This window comes from Carcharodon carcharias, chromosome 18, assembly GCF_017639515.1.
Source record: "Carcharodon carcharias isolate sCarCar2 chromosome 18, sCarCar2.pri, whole genome shotgun sequence".
Lineage (NCBI taxonomy): Eukaryota > Metazoa > Chordata > Chondrichthyes > Lamniformes > Lamnidae > Carcharodon > Carcharodon carcharias.
Genome location: NC_054484.1, coordinates 50,747,696 through 50,771,808, shown reverse-complemented (window position 1 = coordinate 50,771,808; position 24,113 = coordinate 50,747,696). Strand labels below are relative to the sequence as shown.

The following is a 24,113-nucleotide window of genomic DNA, read 5'->3' as shown; positions in this document are numbered from 1 at the left end:
CATATCATAACTGCACTGTAAACTTACGAGGAATCGATTTTGGTTCCAGTTTCTTCGTGGTGTATTTGCAAACACCTACTAAAGGAATTTTTATTTGGTGAAATGATTGCATTGTCAATGTTATTGGGCTGTCTGGAAGCATTACTAATCCAAAAAACTCTATCGCTTGATTTACTTTAAAGGTGCCAAGTTGCTGAGCAGCAAAGCAGATGACAACATCCTGTTTGAGGAAAAAGAAGGAAAATAATTACATTTGACTTGGCCAAATTGATACCTTTGGCATAAAATCAAGGTAGCAATTATTGTGCATACACAATTCTAATAGCCTGGGTTTTACACTTCTGCAATTGATCGCCCATAATTTTCTAACCATGCTTCTAACGGGGGGAAAATTTACCCACTCCTGGCCACCTCCCAACGTCCCCAACCTCACTGCCACTTGTGAACCCTCAGCCCTTGCTGCCAATTCCTCTATTGCCACTGTCCTTCATCTCCCTCAAGGAGATCATTAGTGAGGGCTTTAAAGAAGCCATCCATTCTGCCTCCTTTCTCCTTCAAACGATGGTTGTCTGGTGCACTGGCATAAAATAAAGGCATTGAAAGTGCAAGCAGAATAGCAGGAATTCACTTAACACTTGGTACATATGGTCGCAATACACACATGATTAGAAGCCCTTTATATTTTTGAGTGGAGTTGGTGCCTTCTATGCACTTTCAGAAAACCTTTCTCCTGTCACACTGCTTACGAACTTCCAAGGAGAAGATGACAAACAATGCTTCTCCTACATGGCAGATGCACCACTGCACTGCCAACTGATTTATTTGGTAGGCATCACCTGTGGCAGCTTGGAACAATCTGGCGGCATCTTCACAACCACTGGCAGAGCCTCCTCCACGGTAGATGTGAACTAAAAGTCTAGCTAACGGAGACAACACAACTCTGTGACTGCCTTCATTCTGAAACATGCAGGGAAACAAGCACAGATTTCCTTCAGTATAACAGCGGTAATTCTGCCTTGACCTACATTCTCAGCTTCTCAAGTAACAATTCTCCTCTGGTATGTCCACCTGTACTCCAATTCCCTCTTAGGTATATTTCTGCCTCCTTCAATTCTGAATGTAAATGAAATTCCATTTCTAACCCCTCAATGTTTTAATTATGCAATAAAATTGCAGCTCCCAGCAACCTTGTGCAGCAGAAAACAGTCAAAATACAAAGAAGATTGGAAAATATATTGCAAAGGACATAAATGCATTTGAGAGGGTGCAGATAAGACTCACGAGAAAGCTTCCACAAAAATGGATGAGGAAGTTCAGTTAAGCAGATTGGAGAAGCTGGGGCCGTTTGCCTTGGGGAAGAGAAGATTAAAAGGAGGTTTGATAGGGGTGTTCAAAATCATGAAGGTTCTGGGCAGAGCAGATAGAGAGAAACTGTTCCCATTGGTGGAAGTATCGCGAACCAGAGGACACCCATTTAAGTTGATGGACAAAAGAAGCAACGGCAACGTGAGGAAAAACCTTTTTAATGCAGCGAGTGGTTAAGACCTAGAATGCACCATCTGAGTGTGTGGTGGAGGCAAATTCAACTGTGGCTTTCAATAGAAAATTGGATCATTATCTGGAGAAAAAATTTGCAGGGTAATGGGAAAAAGATGGCGGAGTGGGACTAGGTGAATTGCGCTTACAGAAGGCCAGCACAGGCACGGCGGGCCAAATGGCCTCCTTATGTGCTATAACCATTCTATGACCCTACAACGCAATGATAAAGGAAAACTTAAATGAAACCAATGCTGCATGTTCACGCACAACAGGAAACACTGCAATTTACTTTCAAGGAAATAGACTCTCAGACCAGAATGAACTTTCCCAGCATTGCTCATTTTATATGGGCTTGTAAAGCGCTCAGCCCACTCCAAACAAGAAAATCAGGAATTCACACTTGGTGTCAAAATTATAATTATTTTCCATAAATTTTACAAGCCAAAGATCCTGCTGACTGAAACCTCATAACAAGTTAAAATTGGGAGATTAAAACGTCTAAGGTCTACTTTTCCAATTTCCTGTTTCCAGACCACTCTCGCACAACTAGTGGAACAGATCAGAAAATCGGTCTTTATAATCTTTGAGAGAGTTTGCCAACTAAATAATAATTTGTATGCAGGCTGTGCTATCAGCTTTCATCCAATAAGAGCTGGGGTGACACTGCCACACACTAATTTCACACAATATCATTAATCCATCATACCATACCATCATCCAATCATCTGAGGTGAATTTCAATCCACAACCCATTTTTTAAAAATTCCCCAGCACAACAGTGATAGTTGTTCAAGTCACCACTCCACTCACAGAATATGATTCTCCGCGTTTAGTAAAGAGAACCTGACACGTCATTTGTTAACTCATACAGTTGAACACAATGAAAATAGAATTTTTCTCCCAAATTTACACATTTTATAACATAATGCAAATGAGAAAATTAGTGTATTTCAAAAATATTTACCTTTGACTGTCCAGGTTTCATCTTTCCTTTTGCAGGAGTGACCCGAAAATGTGCTATCTTAGGGAACTGAAAGAAGAGCGGAAGGAATGGCGAGTCATTTCGAATAGTAGTCCTCACATACACTTTTTCACCAACAAGACATTCCTTGAAATCAAATTCTGTCGATGGACTGATGTTTAAGCTGACAGGAAACCCAGTTCCGGTGAGTGCTAACTCAACTTGCTGCTTATCTATAAAAGGAGACATGAAACAATGAGCAACATCTTCCATGCTGATTCAGCTAGAGTTTACAGATCAAAATTGAGAATTTAAGCTATCTTGGCCTAGATTTATCCTGCAACAGTGAAACGCTGTAAATTTTGCCATGTGATATCCCACTCTGGCCGTTGATAACTTAGTCCAAATTTTTTTGCATATCTAATACAAAAACACACAGCAAGCGTAGCAGCAAGTCCGAAGCAGCACAGCCAATGGCCAAAGCAAAAATGCTAAGTGATTTGTGTTTATGATAATATGGTTGTTTAACTGAGTGGGATGAGGATACCAGTTATGGAAAACAAAAACGGAATTACCTGGAAAAACTCAGCAGGTCTGGCAGCATTGGCGGAGAAGAAGAGAGTTGACGTTTCGAGTCCTCATGACCCTTCAGCAGAACTGGATAAATCCAAGGAGGGGGGTGAAATATAAGCTGGTTTAAGGTGGGGGAGGGGTGAGGGGTGCTGGTTGTTGGGTGGGGGGGTGGGGGGGCAAACCAAACCCCCTCTAGGTTAGGCTAACCCTAACCCCGCCCCCACCCAACTCCACACACCCCCCCCCCCCACCTTAAACCAGCTTATATTTCACCCCTCTCCTTGGATTCACCCAGTTCTGCTGAAGGGTCATGAGGACTTGAAACGTCAACTCTTTTCTTCTCCGCCGATGCTGCCAGACCTGCTGAGTTTTTCCAGGTAATTCTGTTTTTGTTTTGGATTTCCAGCATCCGCAGTTTTTTGTTTTTATACCAGTTATTGATCCTGCTGCTGCTAAAGAGGTCAGAGCTAGAATGGATCTGATAGACTGCAGGGAAATTGTAACCAGCTCAGAGCTAGGAATTTAAAAATATATATTCTTTTTGTATTACCATTCTTTTATTTACTTGCTCTGAATATTCATTTGCATTCTATTTTGTGTCAGCTGTGGCTCAGTTGGTAGCACACTCACCTCTGACTCACAAGGTTCTGGGTCCAAGACCCACTCCAGGACTTGAACACAAAATTCAAGGTTAACACTGCAATGCAGTACTAAGGATGTGCTGCACTGTTGGAGGTGCCTTCTATTGGGTGAGATGTTAAACCAAGATCCCAACTGCCCTAATCTGGTGAAGGTAAAAGATTCCATTGCATTTCTTCAAAGAAGAACCAGGAAGTTATCGCTGGTGTTCTGGTCAATATTAATCCCTCGTTCAACATCACAAAAACATCACAAAAACAGACTATCTGGTCATTAACAAATTGCTATTTGTGGGGTTTGCTGTGCAAAACTGGCTGGCACGTTTCCTGTGTTACAACAGTAACTACACTTCAAAAATACTTAGATAAAAGTAAAATACTGCGGATGCTGGAAATCTGAAACAAAAACAGAAAATGCTGGAAAAACTCAACAAGTCTAACAGCATCTGTGGAGAGAAAGACAGAGTTAACGTTTTGAGTCCATATGACTCTTCTTCACAGCTAAAGCGAAGTAAAAATGTTATGAAATTTACAATGTTTAAGGGGGTGCAGCAGGTGAAGCTAGATAGGAGGCCAGCAATAGGTGGGGGTAAAGGAGAGATTGCCAAAGATGTCATGAACAAAAGGACAAAGGGGTGTTAATGGCAGTGGTACTGGCTAAAGGAGGTGATGATGGTGGCATTAAGGTCAGAAAGCAGAACGTAATAATAGCAGAACAAATGTAGGGGTTCATGGGGTTCACAGGGATGGGGTGTGCATGTCCTCAGCAAGGGCAGGGGGTGGCACTCAGTGGACCCTCTCCAATGAGGGTCCCGATGACCAGTCCTTCGATCAGGCAGTGAGTGCCTTTGATTGAGGGATCCCACCACCCCCCAAAGCGGCAGGGTTCCAGTACACACCATCCCACCTAAGTACACCCACTTCTCACTTCCAAGCTCGCCACCAATGAGAGCACAAGATTCCATCAATTATTTTTCAGTCTAATTGACAGCAGCATGAAAACTGTCTTAATCCACGAAAATTATGATTGCCTTTGCTTTTAATGGACAGAGCTATAATCAATAGTTTCTCACAGTTTTCAATGAAGCTAAATGTCACAGGGGTTAAAAGTCAAAAGGAAATATGGTGTTGCATAAGTAATGCTGCAATTCACTTGCTCCATAATTTCTTCTTTCTTTTGTACCAGTTAAGAGTCCCCAGTAGTAAAATCTGGACCATTAGTATAGTGTTTATCTTGGAATTTGATCTAACGCATACTATTTATATGTCCTGAAAGAAAGATCTACAAAATTAATGGTGTTCTACTCTCAAAACTTGAGAACTACTGTTATCTACAAAGTGAAATTGGTTTGCCGCTAATGTAATAATAGTAAATCTACTAAAGTCTTAAAAATTCTCTCTATTTTTATCAAAATAAAATCCTATTTCCCATCACATCAAAAGTGGTCCTTAAAAACAGGATGCCAAATTGCTCATTATGATCCAAAACTATTAATATCCATACACTTCAAACCAAATAATTATACATCTCCCTTTTGTTTTGACTGGCAGTCATTTTCAAATTCCACACCATACTCTGATGTTTTGTTAAACACCTAATCTCGTTTAAGACAAATTCATTTTAAACTTTAACCCTCTAGTTCTATATTCATGGATTAAAACATAATCTGATTACATTTACATCACCTGTGCCTCAGCAATTTAAAGACCTTGATGACATTTCCTTTAAGCTTCTTCGCTTTGATGAAAACAAGCTCAGTTCTGCAAGTCTCTCCCATAACATAAAACACTCAGCATTCTTACCAATCAATTGTGAAACAACACTGAAACGACAATGAAGCCAAAATGCCTTAGTTTATTTTCCAATGCATTCACACAATGGTTTGGATTTTCAGGGCCACTGACAGTATTATTATAACATCTCTGGTCCTCACATCTGCCATTTTGACTGATGCAGGTTCAGGACTGGGGAAGGTCATCCACCCCCACATGGTAGGCAAGCAATTAAGTTCATTAAGAGCCTTTTAAAGCAGAGATAAGAGGCAAACTTGGATTTTTCAGTCAGTTCCAGGGGTGGGGGTGGCGGGTTTACTGCCTGGAGACGAGGTCCCAGGTGGAAGTCTGGGGTGCTGGTGCTCTAGGTGGGCCTACAGGTCCTCTCTGCCTGCTCAGGTCGGGGTGCAGCCAAGGGCCACCCTGTAGATAGGCTCTCCCCACACCCCATCCCCCACCCACTGATAATGATGCCTGCATGGCTGCTTTTTGTATGTTTTTGGTTACATTTTTTAATAAGTAGCTGAGAGGGAAGCTTCTTGTTAAAGCACCCTCTCAGTTACTTACCTTTCACTGCAGCCAGATTCTCCTCTGAAACTGTAAGACCTATGACTGGCCCTGTAGCTTCAAGAGTCCACCCGTCATCTTTAACTAGACAGCAAACCTGTCTCCATGCTAATTAAGGGGGTGCCCCAGTCAAAATTCCAGGTCAGATTGTTTCCCCTGGGGGCAGTTTCAGTACCCAGTAATAGTCCCTGCCTCTGTTTCCTGCCCCCAAGGTCAAAATTCCCAACCCTGTGATGAAAACTCTGTCTCATTAGCTACCACTGCCATGTGAGTTACAGCTATAGGAAACAAAAAATAAATATAGAGCTTGCTGTGTAGTATTAGCACATGAATGCGTTAATGTATTCAAATAATAATATCACACCCCATTAGTTTACAATTCTGATTCAATCAACATTTTGCATTTTAAATTTGTTCAGTACCTTTTTGTTCATAGCTTCCAGTGGATGACTTCTGCATAAAGCCATTGCAGCTGCCCATGGCCTCAAATCTCACATAAAGGGCATATTCTTTGTAATCTGCCATTTGATCCTTTTTTCTATGAAATATGGGAAAGATCAAAATGTTTTTCAGTTTCTCAGGCATTAAAATCAAAAATCTCTGCGGTGTAAATTTTCATCATCACTGCTGGGATTGAAATCTAGAGGAGTGAACTGCCTATTTGTGTAGAACTCATCTGATTTTCATTCCTTTGAAACCAATTTTAATGAAAATCAGGCAGGTTGTACAATGACTAAATAATCCTCTCCATAGGTTTACCACCAAGGCAGTGAATGTGAAAAATTATCTCCATGCCACTGCTCACAAATTATACTATAGGTAAGATCTCTCAGAACATCCTTAAAAGTTCCAACAGACCCTTGCCATAACATTTGCAGAAGCCCAGTTGTTTGCATTGAAAAGAACGGTTAATCCATGTCATCACCAACTCCAGGAGTTAGAACGCAAGAGCATAAGAAATAGGAACAGGAGAAAGCCATTTGTTCCCATGAGTCTAAGATCATGGCTGATCTGATTGTGGCCTTACCTCTCGTCAACATCTTAAAAGGAAAAACCTCCGCCTTCCTTAATGAGGGAAATACTGTCAATGGGCAAGAGATGTGGACTTGGTATGCCAAGAGAGATTAGACACGCCAGCCTCCAGATATAGAGCAGAGTCTGGGAAGAATGCAGCCTGAACTCCCAAAGAAAAGCAATTATATTTGGATCAGTCCCATTGCAGGCAGTAGATTTGCAGTCTACTTGGGACAGATAGGAAACTGGGATTTGTTTGTAATGACACAGGTGCCTGAAAACTAACACAAATGAGGGACCATCTCTCTGACCCTGCAACCTCCAATAAATCCATACTAAAGCACATCAGGGGGCAGAATCCCACTAAAACTGCCAGGATTAAACCCTATGGTGTTTTGAGGCAGTTAATTTGTGAATGATAGAATGCTATGGTATAACAGGAGCAAAACTCCGTAATGGTTTGGTTCTTGAAATTTTTCAAAAATACCCCACCCCAGTACTTTTTAAACTTACTTGTAAGACAATTTCAAAACATTTTACAAATAAAGTTCCTGGCCTCATGATCATAATTGCCATTTTTGCAATATTACTGAGTGAGGTCAGTCAGACTTAGCTTACAGCTGCTTATTGTTTTCAATGATGCATAGGAATGTACTGAGAGAAAATGCCTCCAAAATTATGATAGCTTTTCTACTGCCCCTGTGACCACCAGCGTATGTCAGACTCATTAACATTCTTTGGTCTATATTAGCACTTTTTAGCATTAATAATGTAGCATAATAGGCTAATAGTTACGGTAATAAGTTAGTGATGTGTATCATGATGTAACGGGGCATCGGAAATTATGTGCTAGAGATTGTCGAACAGATGGAAAAGCCTATGCACAAGGGAGATGTGCTTACTTAGTAGCTCATCTTGTATGTAGTGTAAATAAAGTAGTTTCGAAATAACCTACCTGAGTCAGACAAGAGTTACTCATGGGTATAGGGAAACCTTCTTAATGTAGACTAGGGCATGAGACAAACCACAAAACATATACCTTCTTGAGTTGGTTGATTTGAATAATCCCAATTAACATTGCACAGGGTGTATACATTTACAGTCAGCAATAAATTAATCAAGTATTCATCAGAATTTGCAATGCCCTGCACATGCTAGTGAAGGCCTTCACAACCACATAATTATCTAAAGTGCCATTTCTGTAAAAGCTGGAACATTATCCTCTAAAATTCTACATTCTTACAGAGGAGAAAGAGATGTGGTGAAGTGTTGGGCAGTGGTTATATGAAAGTGAAGGGAAGTGGGGGAGAAGGATTTTGTGAGGCTTTTGATTAGCCACAAGTAGTGCAGTTATGAGCACAGAATAAGAGGTATACTTAACAACTCTAGTAAGATCATTGAACTTCATTTGGTGATGTAGCCATACACTGGGTACTAGAGTCCAGATATTCACATACTCTCTAATCTCTTAAAACTGGGAGTGGAATTTTTACCCCCTGAAGGGAGGAGGATATTCCTTCTCCTGCCCATTACCTGCACCAGGACCTCCAAGGCAGCATCTGAGAGCCTTGGTTTTCTTAGTACTTCAGCCATATCTCTTTTAGGAATATAGAAAATAGGAAGTAGGCCATTCAGCCCATCAAGCCTGCTCCACCATTCAAACAGATCATGGCTGATCATTTACCTCTTACACCATTTTTCCCCACTAGCCCATATCCCTTGATGTCATTGGTATCCAGAAATCGATCGATTTCTGTCTTCAACATACTCAATAATTGAGCTTCCACATCCCTCTGGGGTAGAGAATTCCAAAGATTCACCACCATCTGAGTGAAGAAATTCCCTCTCATTTCAGTCTTAAATGGGCTGCCCTTTATTCTGAGACAGTGGCCCCTGTGTTCTGAACAGTTTTCCAGACTCACCAACCAGAGGAAACATCCTGTCCACATCCACCCTGTCACACCTGGTAATAATTTTGTAAGTTTCAATGAGATCACCTCTCATTCTTCAAAATGCTAGAAAATGCAGGCCCAGTTTCCTCAATCTCTCCTTATAAAACAATCCCACCATCCCAATTTTTAAAAACTGTTTCCTTGGTGGCTGCAGCGAGGATGGACCTCCCCTTTAAGAGATGCTGGTTGCCTTTAAATGCCATCATGGAAGTTGGATATCCACCAAACCTCCGCCTATACCCTACACCACCTCCCCCTATAGGCATGCAGCTAACATGAGTAGTACCACCTATATAGCTGACTCAGGATTAATAATTTGTGGCACACAAGTGCCAGGCAATTACCATCTCTAACCATCTTCCCTTGACACTCAATGGCATGACTGTCACTGAATCTCCCACCATCATCATCCTGGGAGCTACCACTGGCCAGAAATTGAACTGGAACAAGCACATTAATACAGTGGCTACAAAAGCAGGTCAGTGGCTAGGAATCCTGTGGAAAGTAACTCACCTCCTCACTCCCAAAGCATGTCCACTTTCTACAAGGCACAAGTCAGGAGTGTGATGGAATGCCCCCATTTGGCTGGATGAGAGCAGTTCAAACAACACTCAAGGTGCTCAACATCATCCAGGGCAAAGCGGCCCACTTGACTGGCATCCATTCACCACCCTGGGTGCACAGCGGCCCCATGTGTAACTTCTAAAGGATGCATTACAGCACACTATCCTGATTTGGAAATATATTGCTATTCTTTCATTATAGCTGGGTCAAAATCGTGGAGTTCCATCCCAAACAGCACTGTGGGAGTACCTACACCACATAGCTGCAGCAGTTCAAGAAGACGCCATTACCTTCTCAAGGGCAAATAAGGATGGCAATAATTGCTAGCCTTGCTAGCAATACCCACATCTCATGAACATACAAAAAAATCCTGCAGATTTTGAAATAGATCATCCTGTAGATCTTGGAAGCTAATATCCTTCATTCTCTCCAAATGTTCCCCTCAGACTTGAAATTTGGTGGTCAAAATACCCACTTTCGATGCACTGACTGGCCTGCAGGCCTCTATCTTGGTGGGAATAGCACTGTACTCTTTTGAATCCTTCTTGTATACTGACACAGAGGATGTTATCAGACTCTGCCATGAACCCTGTTAGCTGTCTCAGGCTCTCCTAAATGGTCATCAATGACTCTAAGCAAGTGAAATGTTTGCCAAGCATTCTTCTTTTAGAATAGGATTCCGCAGGCCCAGAAGCCCATAGTTAACTTCTGGAGTCCATCCAAACATCACTGTCATATCCAACTTTCACCTCTGCCTCATCTGACACTGTGACAGCAACAAACAAAAGAGTCCGCACAAACCGCAAGGAGGGTCAGGGTGAGCTGGCAGCCTACTATGGCTAGTCTAATAAGGTCAATGAATTTCTTGCTGCATTGCACAGGAGTCCTGGTATTCAATAAGGTTCTCTCACTTCCCCCCATGAAACATGCATCACAATCTTCCTGAGTCACTGGCCCTTGACCACAGCCTATACCTGCTGCTCTATATCTCCATTATGAGGAAATCACATTGATCACTCATTTCCTAAATCTGGTTGCCATTCTTGCTGCCCAAGTTGACTAATTCCTCCAATGCTCCCATTGCTCTTTAAACAGCAGCTGGTTTTATATCACCAGGTGAGATGTGAGATGCATAATAAAATAAGGGAGCAAAAATATAGTTTTCTTATTGACTTTCTGTGAGCAACAGCACAGTGATATATTTGATAACATTAAGATCAATCAAGTCAATGAAACAAGAGGACGTAATTTAGTGAGACATAAAGTTAAAACATTGCTTTACTCAAAGGATGATAAATGTTTGGAATAATTCACAAGATAAGGTAATGAATCAACAATATTCAAAGAGTTCAAGATGTTGTTGGATGAGCTGAAATACAAGAGGAACAATAGATCAAATGGTTGTTCTCCAATTATTTTATGTTCCTTAAAAATTATAATAAATAACAATTCAGCACTTTTTACATTGTAGCAGAGATGATCAATAGCAAGGTGCATAGGTCTTAATCTGTTCAATGTTATCAATTCCCACATAAAATATACTCGAGGGAGACAATATGCTATTTTTATATGACAGTTGGGATAATTCTGAGATTGTATCTTTTAGCATTATAATTTGAGTTCTCTCATCTAGACAGTAGATTAATCCATTACAATGAGTGAATGTAAAAACATAAATACAGTAATAAAATAATTTCAATATCCTTAGAATCATTTGACTTACTCAATTTCCTTTGGACTGAAGCACAGAGTAACAATGGTTTTGTCATATGGATATAGAATCCCTTGGCAAGGTTGACACAGAATCAGAGCAGATGTAAAAGCACTTGGCCTGGGATTGTCTACCCCTCTATTTGCCAAAACTGCATCGGCACTCAAGGATAGTTCTGTACCCTAAATCAAAGACAATTAGTTTAAAAACTAAATTAAGGAAAGCATATTTTATCAATAACCTTTGATTCTGCAACAAAAATAAATCACCAACTTGCCTACTAGCAGGGACAACCAACCTTTTATATTGTAGAAAATGATTCATGTTCATCAACAAATTAACTTAGCAACAAACCTCACTCCACAGCTATATTCACTCAAAGTAGAAATTCAAGGAAGAATGATAACTTCCAAAACCATGATCCGTCCAAAAATTAGAACAGGTGGCTCTCCAGATTTAGGTCTGTTTCCCTGCCCTCCACAACATATTTGATCTTACTTCCTCCTAAGTAGGTGAAAGCAAGACCAAATCCTGCATTTCATTCAAATGATCTGGTTCAGGTCAGGAATTCATCACACATAATTTTACACCACATCACGTCAATGTGTCAACTATGATATGACAATACGTTGGACATGCACCATTTCAGGAAATTCATAAAGTGTACAAATTTCAACATAAATGAGAAATCATTTGCAAGTCATCCTTACAAATGTTTATCAGAGCCAAGGAATTTGATTAACTTAACAGTACCCAAAATCAAGTTTGAAATGGTCATTCCAGATAGTATCACTTCAAAAAAAAAATACAGTAAAGTTTCTGATTTGGGGACAATCGTCAATCTTGGTGTACATTGCGCTCAAAATTGCTAGAGTTTTCCCAAGTGAAGTTATGGTTCACACAATCTCATTTGCATAATCACAAATAAAAAATCTTTCATGAACAACAGGCAAAGTTTCAGAACCTAATTGTTTATTCCATTCCCTTGTATGAAAAAAAATTCTTGATATATTTAAGGGTGCTAATCTAGTGCAATTTATGATTACAGCTAAAAATGGCTTTATCAGTAAAAAAGATAAGTGTTGTAATAGAGTTGATTTTCCAGGCAACTTTTCTTGGTGGAAACATTGAACTTTATTTCCAAGTCAGCAGCAGCAGCTCACGTGTGCATCTCACTCTATAACTAAAGAACTCTCCAGTAGAGGTTCCCTGTGCTACAATCTGATTGGTTTATACAGATCATGTAATCTTACAACACAGAAATATTCTTAAAGCTACAGTGCTATGTTTATCAAAACTACAATTACTACACTCCTCCCCCTTTAAGTTTTCTATACATTTGTATTTACAAGGATATTTATCTCATACCATTACAATATTTACACAGGTCATGAAATTATAACAAAAACAGAAAAATGCTGGAAAAACTCAGCAGGTCCAGCAACATCTGTGGAGAGAGAAACAGAGTTAACGTTTCAAGTCCGTATGGCAAAGGTCAGCACCCACAGCATCATACAGCATCCGCAGTATTTTGCTTTTATCATGAAATTATATGTTCAGTCTATGAGGTGGTTTCCTGATCGGTGTGGAACGTCGTAGCTCCACGACTTCTGATTCATTGGTAGGAACCACAATCTCTGGAACTGCAATAACATGAGGTACCTCATTAGGCACAAGCAGTTCAGTGTCATCCACTCTGACAGAGATATTGGGCATGTCTATCCTTCATTGAACAACTTCAACAGGAACCACAGGTTCAACAGTGATTACAGGTGGAACATCATTTTGTTGTGGTATCCCCCTTCTTCTTAAATGATCCACGTGCTTACAGATGACCTGGCCCTCCACTTCTACGTGGTATGACAATGGTCCGGTCACAGAGCTTACTTTACCAGGTAACCACTTCAGTCCTCCACCGAAATTCCTTACATATACTGCTTCTCCAACAGTAAATTGTTACTCACAACTATGCAAATCATGAGTCGCTTTTTAGACCCCTTGACTTTTCTCCTCCTTCCCCTCCAAATCAGGCTTAGTTAGTCTTGTTCAAAGGCAATGCCTCATCAATAACTCTCCAGGTATTGTATCTGTCCTAGTGTGGGGGGTTGTGGTGTTCTGTGGTTAAATAGGAACCGTGCAAGTTTAGATTCCAATGATTCACCTTTTAACTTTTTCATTCCCGCCTTAAAAGTTTGTACTGTTCTTTCCACCAGTCCGTTCGATGACGGATGGTATGATGCAGTCTTCATGTGGTTGATACTATTCAGGCTGACAAATCACTGGAATTCAGCACTGGTAAACGCAGTACCATTATCTGAGATGATTACTTCAGGCAAGCCATGGATGGAAAAGCTCCGGCGAAATTTTTCTATAGCAGCGCCTGATGTTGGCAACTTTACCTCAAACATCTGACCACTTGGAATGGGCATCTATAATCCGTAGAAACATGGTTCCAAGGAAAGGATTGACATAATCTATGTGCAATTTCACCCAGGGCCTGCCAGGCCACTCCAATGGGTGTAATGGGACTACCACCAGCAACTTCTGCAGCTGTGCACATAGCACGCATTGCTTAATTACCTTCTCAATATCACCATCCATTCTCAGCCACCAAAGATAAACTCACACAATCATTTTCATCCTGAAGATTCCTGGATGGGCACTGTGTAACTCTACTAAGAGCAGTACTACTTGTGCACCCCATAATACAATACCATCCTGACTACTTATTTCATCTCCTCTGTTGAAAAATGGCTTCAATTCATCAGTTACTGGCTCCTGGGACCATCCATGTAACACTTGATCTCTCACTCGAGACAGGACTGGATCACGATTCATCCAGTTTCTTATCTGCCTGGCACAGGCTAATAAGGAATCCAGGAAATTAATCACCAATACAATTTCTTGGGGAATTGGGACATGTTTATTGTTCTCTTGCAAAGGAAAGCGACTTAGGGCATGGGCATTTGCTATATAAATTCCTGGTCTATGCACGATGGCATATTCATATGCTGCCAAAATTAGGGCCCATCTTTTGATTCACGCAGAAGTTATGGGATGTATAGCCTTTTCCTCGCTAAACACACTCAAAAGTGGTTTGTGGTCTGATACTATCGTGACATGTCTCCCGTGCATGTATTGGTGGAATTTTTTTTTTTTACACCAAAATTAATCAACAGACCTTCCTTTTCAATCTACGAATATCCTTTATCGGCTATGGCAAGTGTTCTGGATAAATAGCCTATCGGCCTCTCTATATCATCGTCCATCTCGTGAGATAGTACCGCTCCCACTCCATAGGGGTATGCATCGCAGGTTAGCACCAATTCCTTCATCTGGTCATAATGCACTAACAAACTTGAAGAGTGTAAGAGCTGTTTTACTTTCATGAAGGCTTCTTTTTGGGGTGACTCCCAAACCCAATGCTGGGTTTTCTTTAGCAGTGAAGGTAGAGGGGCTAGAACCGCTGACAAATATGGTAGAAAACAGTCATAATAATTTACCACGTCTAAAAATGATTTACATTCAGAGATGTTCTTAGATGCAGGTGCCTCTCTGATTGCTTTAACCTTCTCTTCAACTGAGTGTAAACCTTGGGCATCCATCCAGTGGCCCAAAAAAATGACTTCATTTGCCTGAAAAGTACATTTTTCCTTCTTTAGGTGTACTCCTGCTTCTAAAATTTGTTTCAGGGCATCCTCTAGATTAGCTAAGTGTTCTGTTCCTGTGAATCCAGTTGTTAGTACATCGTCCAGGTAGACCACAACTTGAGGTAGTCCTTGTAGCAAGCTCTTCATCGTTCTCTGAAAAATGACACATGCCAAAGAAATACCAAAGGGCAGGTGTGTTATTGATATAACCCTTTGTGGGTTTGTGGGTGTTTATGGTCACAAATTCTCTGGACGCCTCATCCAGTTCCAGTTGTCAATATGCGTGACTCATATCAATCTTTGTATACGTCGTCCCTCCTGCTAGTTTGGCATAGAGGTCTTCAACCTTGGGAATAGGGGACCTGTCCAGTTTGGCTGCTTTGTTGATCACTAACTTATAATCCGCACAGATCCGGACAATCTGATCTGGTTTTAGGACAGGGAGCTGACGGAGAACAACTATTGGAAGGACAGCATTTCATGAAAAGGAACAACCTGCCTTCATGAAGAATAGGAAAAGGACAATTTGGCACAGTTTATACTGCCCACCCTGAGAACTGAACTGCTTTTATGACACCCAGCCTCTCTAGCCGGTTTAACTCAGTGTCAACCTTCTTTCTTAGGGTGTATGGCATCAGTCTTACTTTCAAGAAGCGAGAGATTGCTTCTGAGTCCACATAAATCTTGGCCTGCAGGTCTAGGATTTTCCCCAGTTCATCCTGGAAGACAGTTTGATTTTTTTTAGCAGCTCTGGCAGTCCTCCTGCTCACAACTGGAAGATTTTGGACCAGTTTAATTTAATCTCTTTCAACCTGTCTCAACCTAGAAGGCTTCGTCCTTCACCTTTTACCACCATCACTGGTAGCTGTGCCAATTGGTGTCTATACTGAACAATTACTCTGATGATACCTTTTACTTGGATTTCTTTGGCGGTGTAGGTTTTCAACTTGGCAGAAGTTTATTCCAAAGTTAGTTGGAGAGCACCTTTATTTAAACATCTGAAAGTGTGTTCTCCTACTACAGTTCAGTGTCTACCTCCATTTTTAAGGGTTTACCATTCAGCCGTAAAGTGACAGTGATTGGCTCTGTCTTTCCAACTTTCATGCTAAATAAGGAATAAATGTCAGAATTGGTTATTTCTGGGTCTTCCATACTGTATACTTCTCTTTAAATCGGTAATTGTTAGGAGTATGATTGTTTCCATGTCGATAACACTTAGTTTTCGAATTTTCTGCTGAGCTGTTCCTTCTAAATTTTCAGGTAGTGGCGGAGTCCCGGTTTTTTGCCCCACTTTCAGCTGACCGTTCCTGCCCAACTAGGAAAATGGTGCCATTTTGCGCACCTTGAATCACTTGTGAATCCTTTACAGCGCTTTCCATCATCAGCACTATTTCTAACGCTTTCTTAAAGTCAAGATCCACTTCAGCCAGCAATCTTTGCTGAACAGCATCCTCCTGTATGCCACAGACCAAACGATCCCTGAGCATATCATTCACGGTTTCACCGAAATCACAATATTCCATTAGTTGTTTTAATTTCGCCACATAGGTAGCAGTGGTCTCCATTCCGTGTATTAAACCTGAACCTCTGCATTGTGACTGAGGGCTTGTGATGGAAATGTTCCTTAAAGAGGTCTACTAATTCACTGAAAGTCTTCAAATTAGGGGCACTGGGGGCTGTCAAGCTTCGAATTAAACTGTAGGTCTTGGTCCCACAAATACTCAGGAGAGTCACTCTCTTCTTTTCCTCCCCCACAATTTTGTTGGCTTGAAGGTAGAACTAAAGACGTTCTATATATTGAGACCAATCACCTGTGGCTGGCTCAAAAGGATCAATTCTGCAAAACTGTGCCATCTTGGATGAGTATATCTTCCTTTCTTTTTAACTATCTTAGATACTCACAATCGCTGGGCGAGGGACAGCACTGGATCTGATTTATCCTCGGCACCAGTTTATTATAAAGTTGATTTTCCAGGCAACTTTTCTTGGTGGAAACATTGAACTTTATTTACAAGACAGAAGCAGCAGCTCATGTGTGCATCTCACTCTATAATTAAAGAAGGACTCACTCCTAGAGGTTCCCCACACTACAATCTGATTGGTTTACACAGATCATGTGATCTTACAAAACAGGAATATTGTTAAAGCTACAGTCCTACGTTTGTCAAATTACTACAAGTGTCTAGACCACCACCTGTGAGTGACTGACTTTAAATAACTGAAAATATCTTTAAAAAAAGAGCCAATAACTAATTTAACCTGTCCATATTAATTAGTTTCTTAGTAAATTATTTGCAATATGTAAAAACTTTTAAAAGGTTAAAGGGTCATGAGGACTCGAAACGTCAACTCTTTTCTTCTCCGCCGATGCTGCCAGATCTGCTGCGTTTTTCCAGGTAATTCTGTTTTTGTTTTAAAAGGTGCCTATTTGTCCCCTTGCATCTAAAAAACAGTTTAACATGAAGAGCCTCCTCAAGGGGCCACAAATTGGGCACTATTAGCAGAAACCCGGCATGGTAATTAACTCTATCTGGGAGCGTGGCCAGTTTTGTCGGCAGGGCAGTCTTCCAGCCCAATGTCTTTTAAGCCAGAGCAAAAATTGCAGAAACTCAATGTGCAGCAGACACAGCTTACACTTGAAGTTCCTCAAACTTTTGCACTGGTTTAGTCTATTTCTGGTGAATTATACAGGGAAATCAGAGCAACCTAGCAGCAATTCTACCCCAATAGTCATTTACCAAATGAAAATACAATTTAGAGATGTTTTTTTGTAAAATAAATACCATTTTTTCAGTATTCATAATAGTTAATTAAACACGTAAGATCTGCAATTTAATAAAATAAGTAAATCTAAATTATCCTGTATTTAAATACTTTAAGGCTACAACATCAAACACATATACAGATTCACAGACCTTTAAATATAACAGCAGTGTCCATTTTTTTTACAGGCATCTAAACCTCCAATATGGCAGGCAAGAAGCACAGATTCACTACAAGCCAGAAGCATACCGCCTGCCGTATTGGTATAGACAAAAACCAGGCATCCATGGCCCATGTCCCAAACAGGCAGTTTTTCATATGCAAATAAGGGGCCTTAACTGTTTGAGGCCCTGTCTGCAATATTTGCTTGCCCTGAGGCAGCTAGCACCTGTGTCAGTGGTGCTCAAGAAAACAAACCTACCTAAGACTTAATAGGCGGCCCTTAAATTGACTGGTGTAGTCACTAGCAGAAAGGTAAGTTTGTTAAAATTATGTACCTAAATGTGGAGCCAGGAGGAGCAGAGGTGCTCTTCCAGTCTCTCCATTCAAACAGCAGGCTGGTCACCATTCACACTCCAACTCCGACCCCAACCTCTCAGATCCTCTCACAAACCCTACACACTGTGACCTCAACACTTCCCCAATCCCAGATACTAACACATCCCCAATAATAGCTGCTGCCACTCTGCCCTATCTCTGCTACCATTGCACTCCTCAATTGCCACGCCTCCGACCACCTTCCTAGTTGTGGTCAGCCCCCTGCTTTCCAGATCACCACTCCCCCAGACCCTATTCTCATTACCTCAATCACTCCCCTCCCCAGTCCACTTTCAGGACTTGCCTGAAGACCACTATCACCAACAGGGCAGCCCAATCTTCAAGACTTCTTCAACAAGTTGAATTGAGATGCCTGTTAGCTGTCTGCAGTCCACCAGTTTGAAAACAAGGCTGAAACCCAATTTTAGGTGCACCTTAGGCTTATCCACTGAGGCACTGACATCGTTTGCTGCATCCCCTTTATGTCCAATTATGGGTACAAACTAACTTTTCCTCTCAGCACCTCTTCCAATATGACAGACACTAACACCAATGCTTAGAAAATGTACGATTGAATTTTTAAAAAAACTGATACTTTGTTAGGTGCATGTATAACATGCATAATATATTGCAAAACTAATTTTAAGCTGGTTGCAAGTGCACCAGTTGCTAATATAATGGGACCTGACAACATTCCGGCAATAGTACTGAAGACTTGTGCTCCAGAAATTGCCATGTCCCTAGCCAAGCTTTTCCAGTACAGCCAAAACACTGGCATCTACCTGGCTATGTGGAAAATTGCCCAGGTATGTCCTGTAAACAAAATGCAGGACAAATCCAACCTGGCCAATTACCACCCCATCAGTCTACTCTCCATCGTCAGCAAAGTAATGTAAGGAGTCATCAACAGTGCAATCAAGCAGCACTTGCTTAGCAATAACCTGCTCACTGATGCCCAGTTTGGGTTCCACCAGGGCCTTTCAGCTCATGACCTCATTACAGCCTTGGAGCTGAACTCCTGAGGTGATGTGCGAGTGTCTGCCCTTGACATCAATGCAGCATTTGATAGAGTATGGCATCAAGGAGCCCTAGCAAAACCGGAGTCAATGGGAATCAGAGGGAAAACTCTCCGCTGGTTGAAGTCATACCTAGCACAAAGGAAAATGGTTGTGGTTGTTGGAGGTCAGTCATCTCAGCTCAAGGAGGACATTGCTGCAGGATTTCCCCAGGGTAGTGTCCTCGGCCCAACCATCTTCCGCTGCTTCATCAATAAGCCTCCTTCCATCATAAGGTCAGAAGTGGGGATGATCGCTGATGATTGCATAATATTCAGCACCATTTGCGACTCCTCAGATACTGAAGCAGCCCATGTCCAATTGCAACAAGACCTGGACAATATCCAGGTTTGCGCTGACAAGTGGCAAAAAACAAATACCAGGCAATGACCATCTCCAACAAGAGAGAATCCAACCATCACCCCTTGATGTTCAATGGCGTTACCATTCCTGAATCCCCCACTATTAACATCCTGGGGGTTGCCATTGACCAGAAATTGAACTGGACTAGCCAAAGAAATACTGTAGCTACAAGAGCAGGTCAGAGGCTAGGAATCCTGCAACGTGTAACTCACCTCCTCACTTCCCAAAGCCTGTCCACCATCTACAAGGCACAAGTCAGGAGTGTGATGAATACTCCCCACTTGCCCGGAAGAGTGCAGCTCCCACAACACTCAAGAAGCTTGACACCATCCAGGACAAAGAAGCCCGCTTGACTGGCACCACACCTACAAACGTTAACTCCCTCCACTAACGACACACAGTAGCAGCAATGTGTACCATCTACAAGATGCACTGCAGAAATTCACCAAGGCTCCTTAAACAGCATCTTCCGAACCCACGACCACTACCATCTAGAAGGACTAGGGCAGCAGATAGATGGGAACACCACCACCTGGAAGTTCCCCTCCAAGTCATTCACCACCCTGATTTGGAAATATCTCACCATTCCTTCACTGTCGCTGGGTCAAAATCCTAGAATAATGACATAATCCAGGAAGTACCAGTGCTAGGATCTAGGATGCCTCTATCTGTTTTTTTTTTGCTTGCCCTTCTGGCAGAAAAGGATGTTTGTTATAAAGACATATGCACATACGAATTAGGAGCAGAAGTAGGCATTCAGCCTCTCAAGCCTGCTCCGACATTCAATAAGATCATGACTGATCTGTTTGTGGCCTCAGCTTTACATTCCACCTACCTTTGACTCCCTTGTTAGTTAAGCATCTATCTACCTCTGTCTTAAAAATATTCAATGGCCCTGCCTCTACCACTTTTTGGGTAAGAGAGTTCCAAAGACTCACCACCCTCTGAGAGAATAAAAATCTCCTCATTTCTTTCTTAAAGAGAGGCCCCTTATTTTTAAACTGTCCCCTAGTTTTAATATATCCCACAAGGGGAAACATCCTCCCAGCATCAACACTGTCAATTCCCCTCAGGATCTTATATGTTTCAATAAGATCACCTCTCATTCTTCTAAAATCCAAACGATACGGGCTCAGCCTCCCCAACCTTTTCTCATAAGATAACTTCCTCCGTCCCAGGTATCAGTTGAGTGAACCTTGTCTGAACTGTTTCTAATGCATTTATATCCTTTCTTAAATAAGAAGACCAAAACTGTACACAGTACTCCAGATGTCATCTCACCAATGGCCTGTTCAACTGTAAGGATGCTAAGCACACTTTTTCAACAGGAGGACACCATTTACAATGGCTTTTCCCTCCCCATTTTTCACAGTGGTTCCTCTCCAGACATCGGAGTCAGAGCCAGCCTTGGCATTGAAGTCTCCAAGAAGGATGATCTTGTCTTCTTTCGGGCTAGCAGTGAGGACTTCATCAAGATCAGAATAGAACTCTTTCTTAACATCTTCACTGAGTCAAGGGTCAGGCATAAACGCTGATGGCGGTGGCATATTGATTACAGCTGAGTTCTAGGTCAAGTGTCATCAGCCTTTCATTTATACAGTTGGGAAGTTCTGGCAATGCAGTCAAGATCCTATTCCGGATGGCAAAACCAACTCCATGGACATGACAATCACTGTTAGTCTTTCCTTTCCAGTAGGAGGTGTATCCCCTGGTTGTTCCTTCAGCTGCCCCTCCCCAGGAAGGTGGGTCTCACTGAGGGCAGTGATGTCAATTTGGAGTCTTGATAGCTTATGTGATATGACTGTACTTCTTCTTTCTGGACTGTCATTGTTGAGATTATCTGTGCGTGTTCTAACATTTCAAGTTGCAAAATTTAACGTTTTCTTTCTTTGGCCACAAAGATGGTGATCCCGCAGAGTATGGTTCCCTAGCTCGGAGAAAGGATTTTTTAGGGCACGTTTTCTAGCAGAGGTTGTTCAGAAAAGGACTACCTCAGTCATAGGTGCTGCTGCCCAAAGACAATCTGTCCCAATACAGGTATCCAACAACCTTCAGCATCTACATCTATGTGCAGATTCTTGACTAGGGACTCCTAGGTTCACAGCTCTGTTCTGTCGTCAATTTTCCATCACCATAGAACTTGACGAATGGACCCTGGTAGAAGCCCACACGTGACTTTGTTTAACATGGGGACCTCAAGGTCCACGATCCTGATGGGTTGGTGGTCAGATTTTGGTGACGCATCAAAGAACGATGACCAGGACCACCTTGCCACTGCAGCCTTCTTCCACCTTCACAGCCACACAGTCTTCCTGCACCTGTTCCACCTTTGAGGACTTATTGGCTGGCATTTTATCTAGCACCTCCCCTCAACCTTGTTGCCAGAGATGGCCCTGCCAGGTGCAAGGAGTTCCCAACGATATCGTTCAAGGGATCATTGGAGCATACAAGCTTCTCCACATCAAGGTGGTGATCAACACAATAAATCTATTATTAAGGGCATTGTAACAGGGCATTTGGAAAAATCACAAGGTGATTAGGCAGAGTCAGCACTGTTTAATAAAAGGACTGCTGTCTGACAAATCTATTAGAATTATTATTTATTGCTTAATCACAGGATGTGGGCCTCACTGATAAAGTCAGCACTATTACCCATCCCTAATTACCCTGAGAAGGTGGCAGTAGCCTTGTCAACTAAATAGCTTGCAAGGCCATTGCAGAGGGTTGTGGGTCTGGAGTCACATTTAGACCAGATCAAGCAAGGATAGCAGATTTCTTTCACTAAAGGACATTAGTGGATTTTTAACAGCATGCATACCCTTACTAATGTTAGCTTTTTAATTCCAGATTTTTATTTTAATTAATTGACTATAAATACCCCAATGGTTGTGGTGGATTTGAACTCATAACTCTGGATCATTAGTCCAATCCTCTGTTTTGCTAGTCCAGTAACATTACCTCTATGCTATTTGATGGTGTTACTAACATGGAGAACTGAAGGGGCTTGACAGGATAGACAGGGAGAGGTTGTTTCCCATGATTGAGGAATCTAGAACACAAGGGCACAATCTCAGGACAGGGCGTCAATCATTTAGCAATGAGAAAACATTTTTGGAATTCTCTGTGTGGGAGGGGGAGGAGGCTGAGTCGACCTGTGCACGAAAGAGCACAGAAATCTCCATGAGGCACAGAGCTGCCTCAGGGAGATTAGTGTGATTTTGAAAAATTTAAATAAAGAAAAAAAAAATTTAAGATATGTCCCCTCATGTGACAGTGTCACATAATCTGGGACATGTTTATAAATTTTATTTAAAAATTTTATTAGTTTAAAAACCTTCATGAAACCTCATCCTGCCCGTGGATGAGGTTTCATGATAAACGTGAAGGCCACCTGGGCTCTTCGTCTGCCCACCAACCTTAAGGTTGGATGGGCAGCTCTGTTCACTCCTTTAATTGATATTTAAATGGACTTGATAGGCCTTTGACAGTTTGGTGGGCATGCAGCCGACTCTGGTGCGCGCCTGCCAAACTGAAGATCTGAATGATGCACAGTGACATCATTTTACACGTAGGTGAGCAGGGCCCGCCCCCGCACACCAACCAGGAGATTCAGGCCTAGGTATTCAGAGGGATTTGGTGTCTTTGAACACGTATCACAGAAAATTAACAATTGGGTATAACAAGCAATTCAGAAGGCAAATAATATGTTAGCCTTTATTGCAAGGGGATTGGAGTATATTAGTAAGAAAATCCTGCTGCAAGTGTATAGGGTTTTAGTGGGACCACATTGGGATCATTGTGTACAGTTTTGGTCTCCTTATCTCAGGGTGGATATACTTGCCTTTGAGGAAGTGGAACAAAGGTTCACTAAATTTATTTCTGGTATGAGAGGGATGTCCTATGAGGAGAGATTGAGTCGAGTGGGTCAATTCACTGAAGTTTAGAAGAATAAGAGGTGATCACAATGAAACATATAGAGGAGATTTTTCTCCCTGTTGTGCGGGCTGGGCAGAAGTGGGCATGGGTGGGCGCGCAGCCGATCACTGTGGGTGGACTAATTAAGGCCCACCCATTGTGACGCGCACCTGGAAGCACTCAGTGCTCCCTATGCGGGCTGGGGGAGGAGGGAGACTTGGGGCCTACGCTCTTTCGTGCATGCAGGGAGACTAATCTGATTGTGTAAACTTAAATAAAGAATTTTTAAAATTATTCAGACATGTTCCCTCATGTGACAGTATCACCTGAGCTGGGACATGTCTATGAATTTTATTAAAAATTTTTATTAAAGTTATAAAGCCTTCATGAAACCTCATCCCGCCATGGATGAGGTTCCATGAAAAATGCAAAGACCACCCGGGCTCTTCACCTGCCCTCCAAACATAAGATTGGATGGGCAGCCCTTGCAAATGCCTCAATTATTTGATTAATGGCCTTACTAGGCCTTTGACAGTAT

The 24,113-nt window shown here is 41.8% G+C and overlaps 1 protein-coding gene across 1 annotated transcript in view; it reads right to left on the bottom strand.

Moving 5' to 3' along the window:
- The window catches only part of LOC121290452 (cilia- and flagella-associated protein 47-like), a 661,534-nt gene that overhangs the window by 609,246 nt on the left and 28,175 nt on the right, over positions 1-24,113 (bottom strand). Inside the window, 4 exon segments of the mRNA XM_041210889.1 lie at positions 28-220; positions 2,504-2,733; positions 6,474-6,589; positions 11,305-11,474. Coding sequence (XP_041066823.1) covers positions 28-220; positions 2,504-2,733; positions 6,474-6,589; positions 11,305-11,474 — 709 coding nt within the window.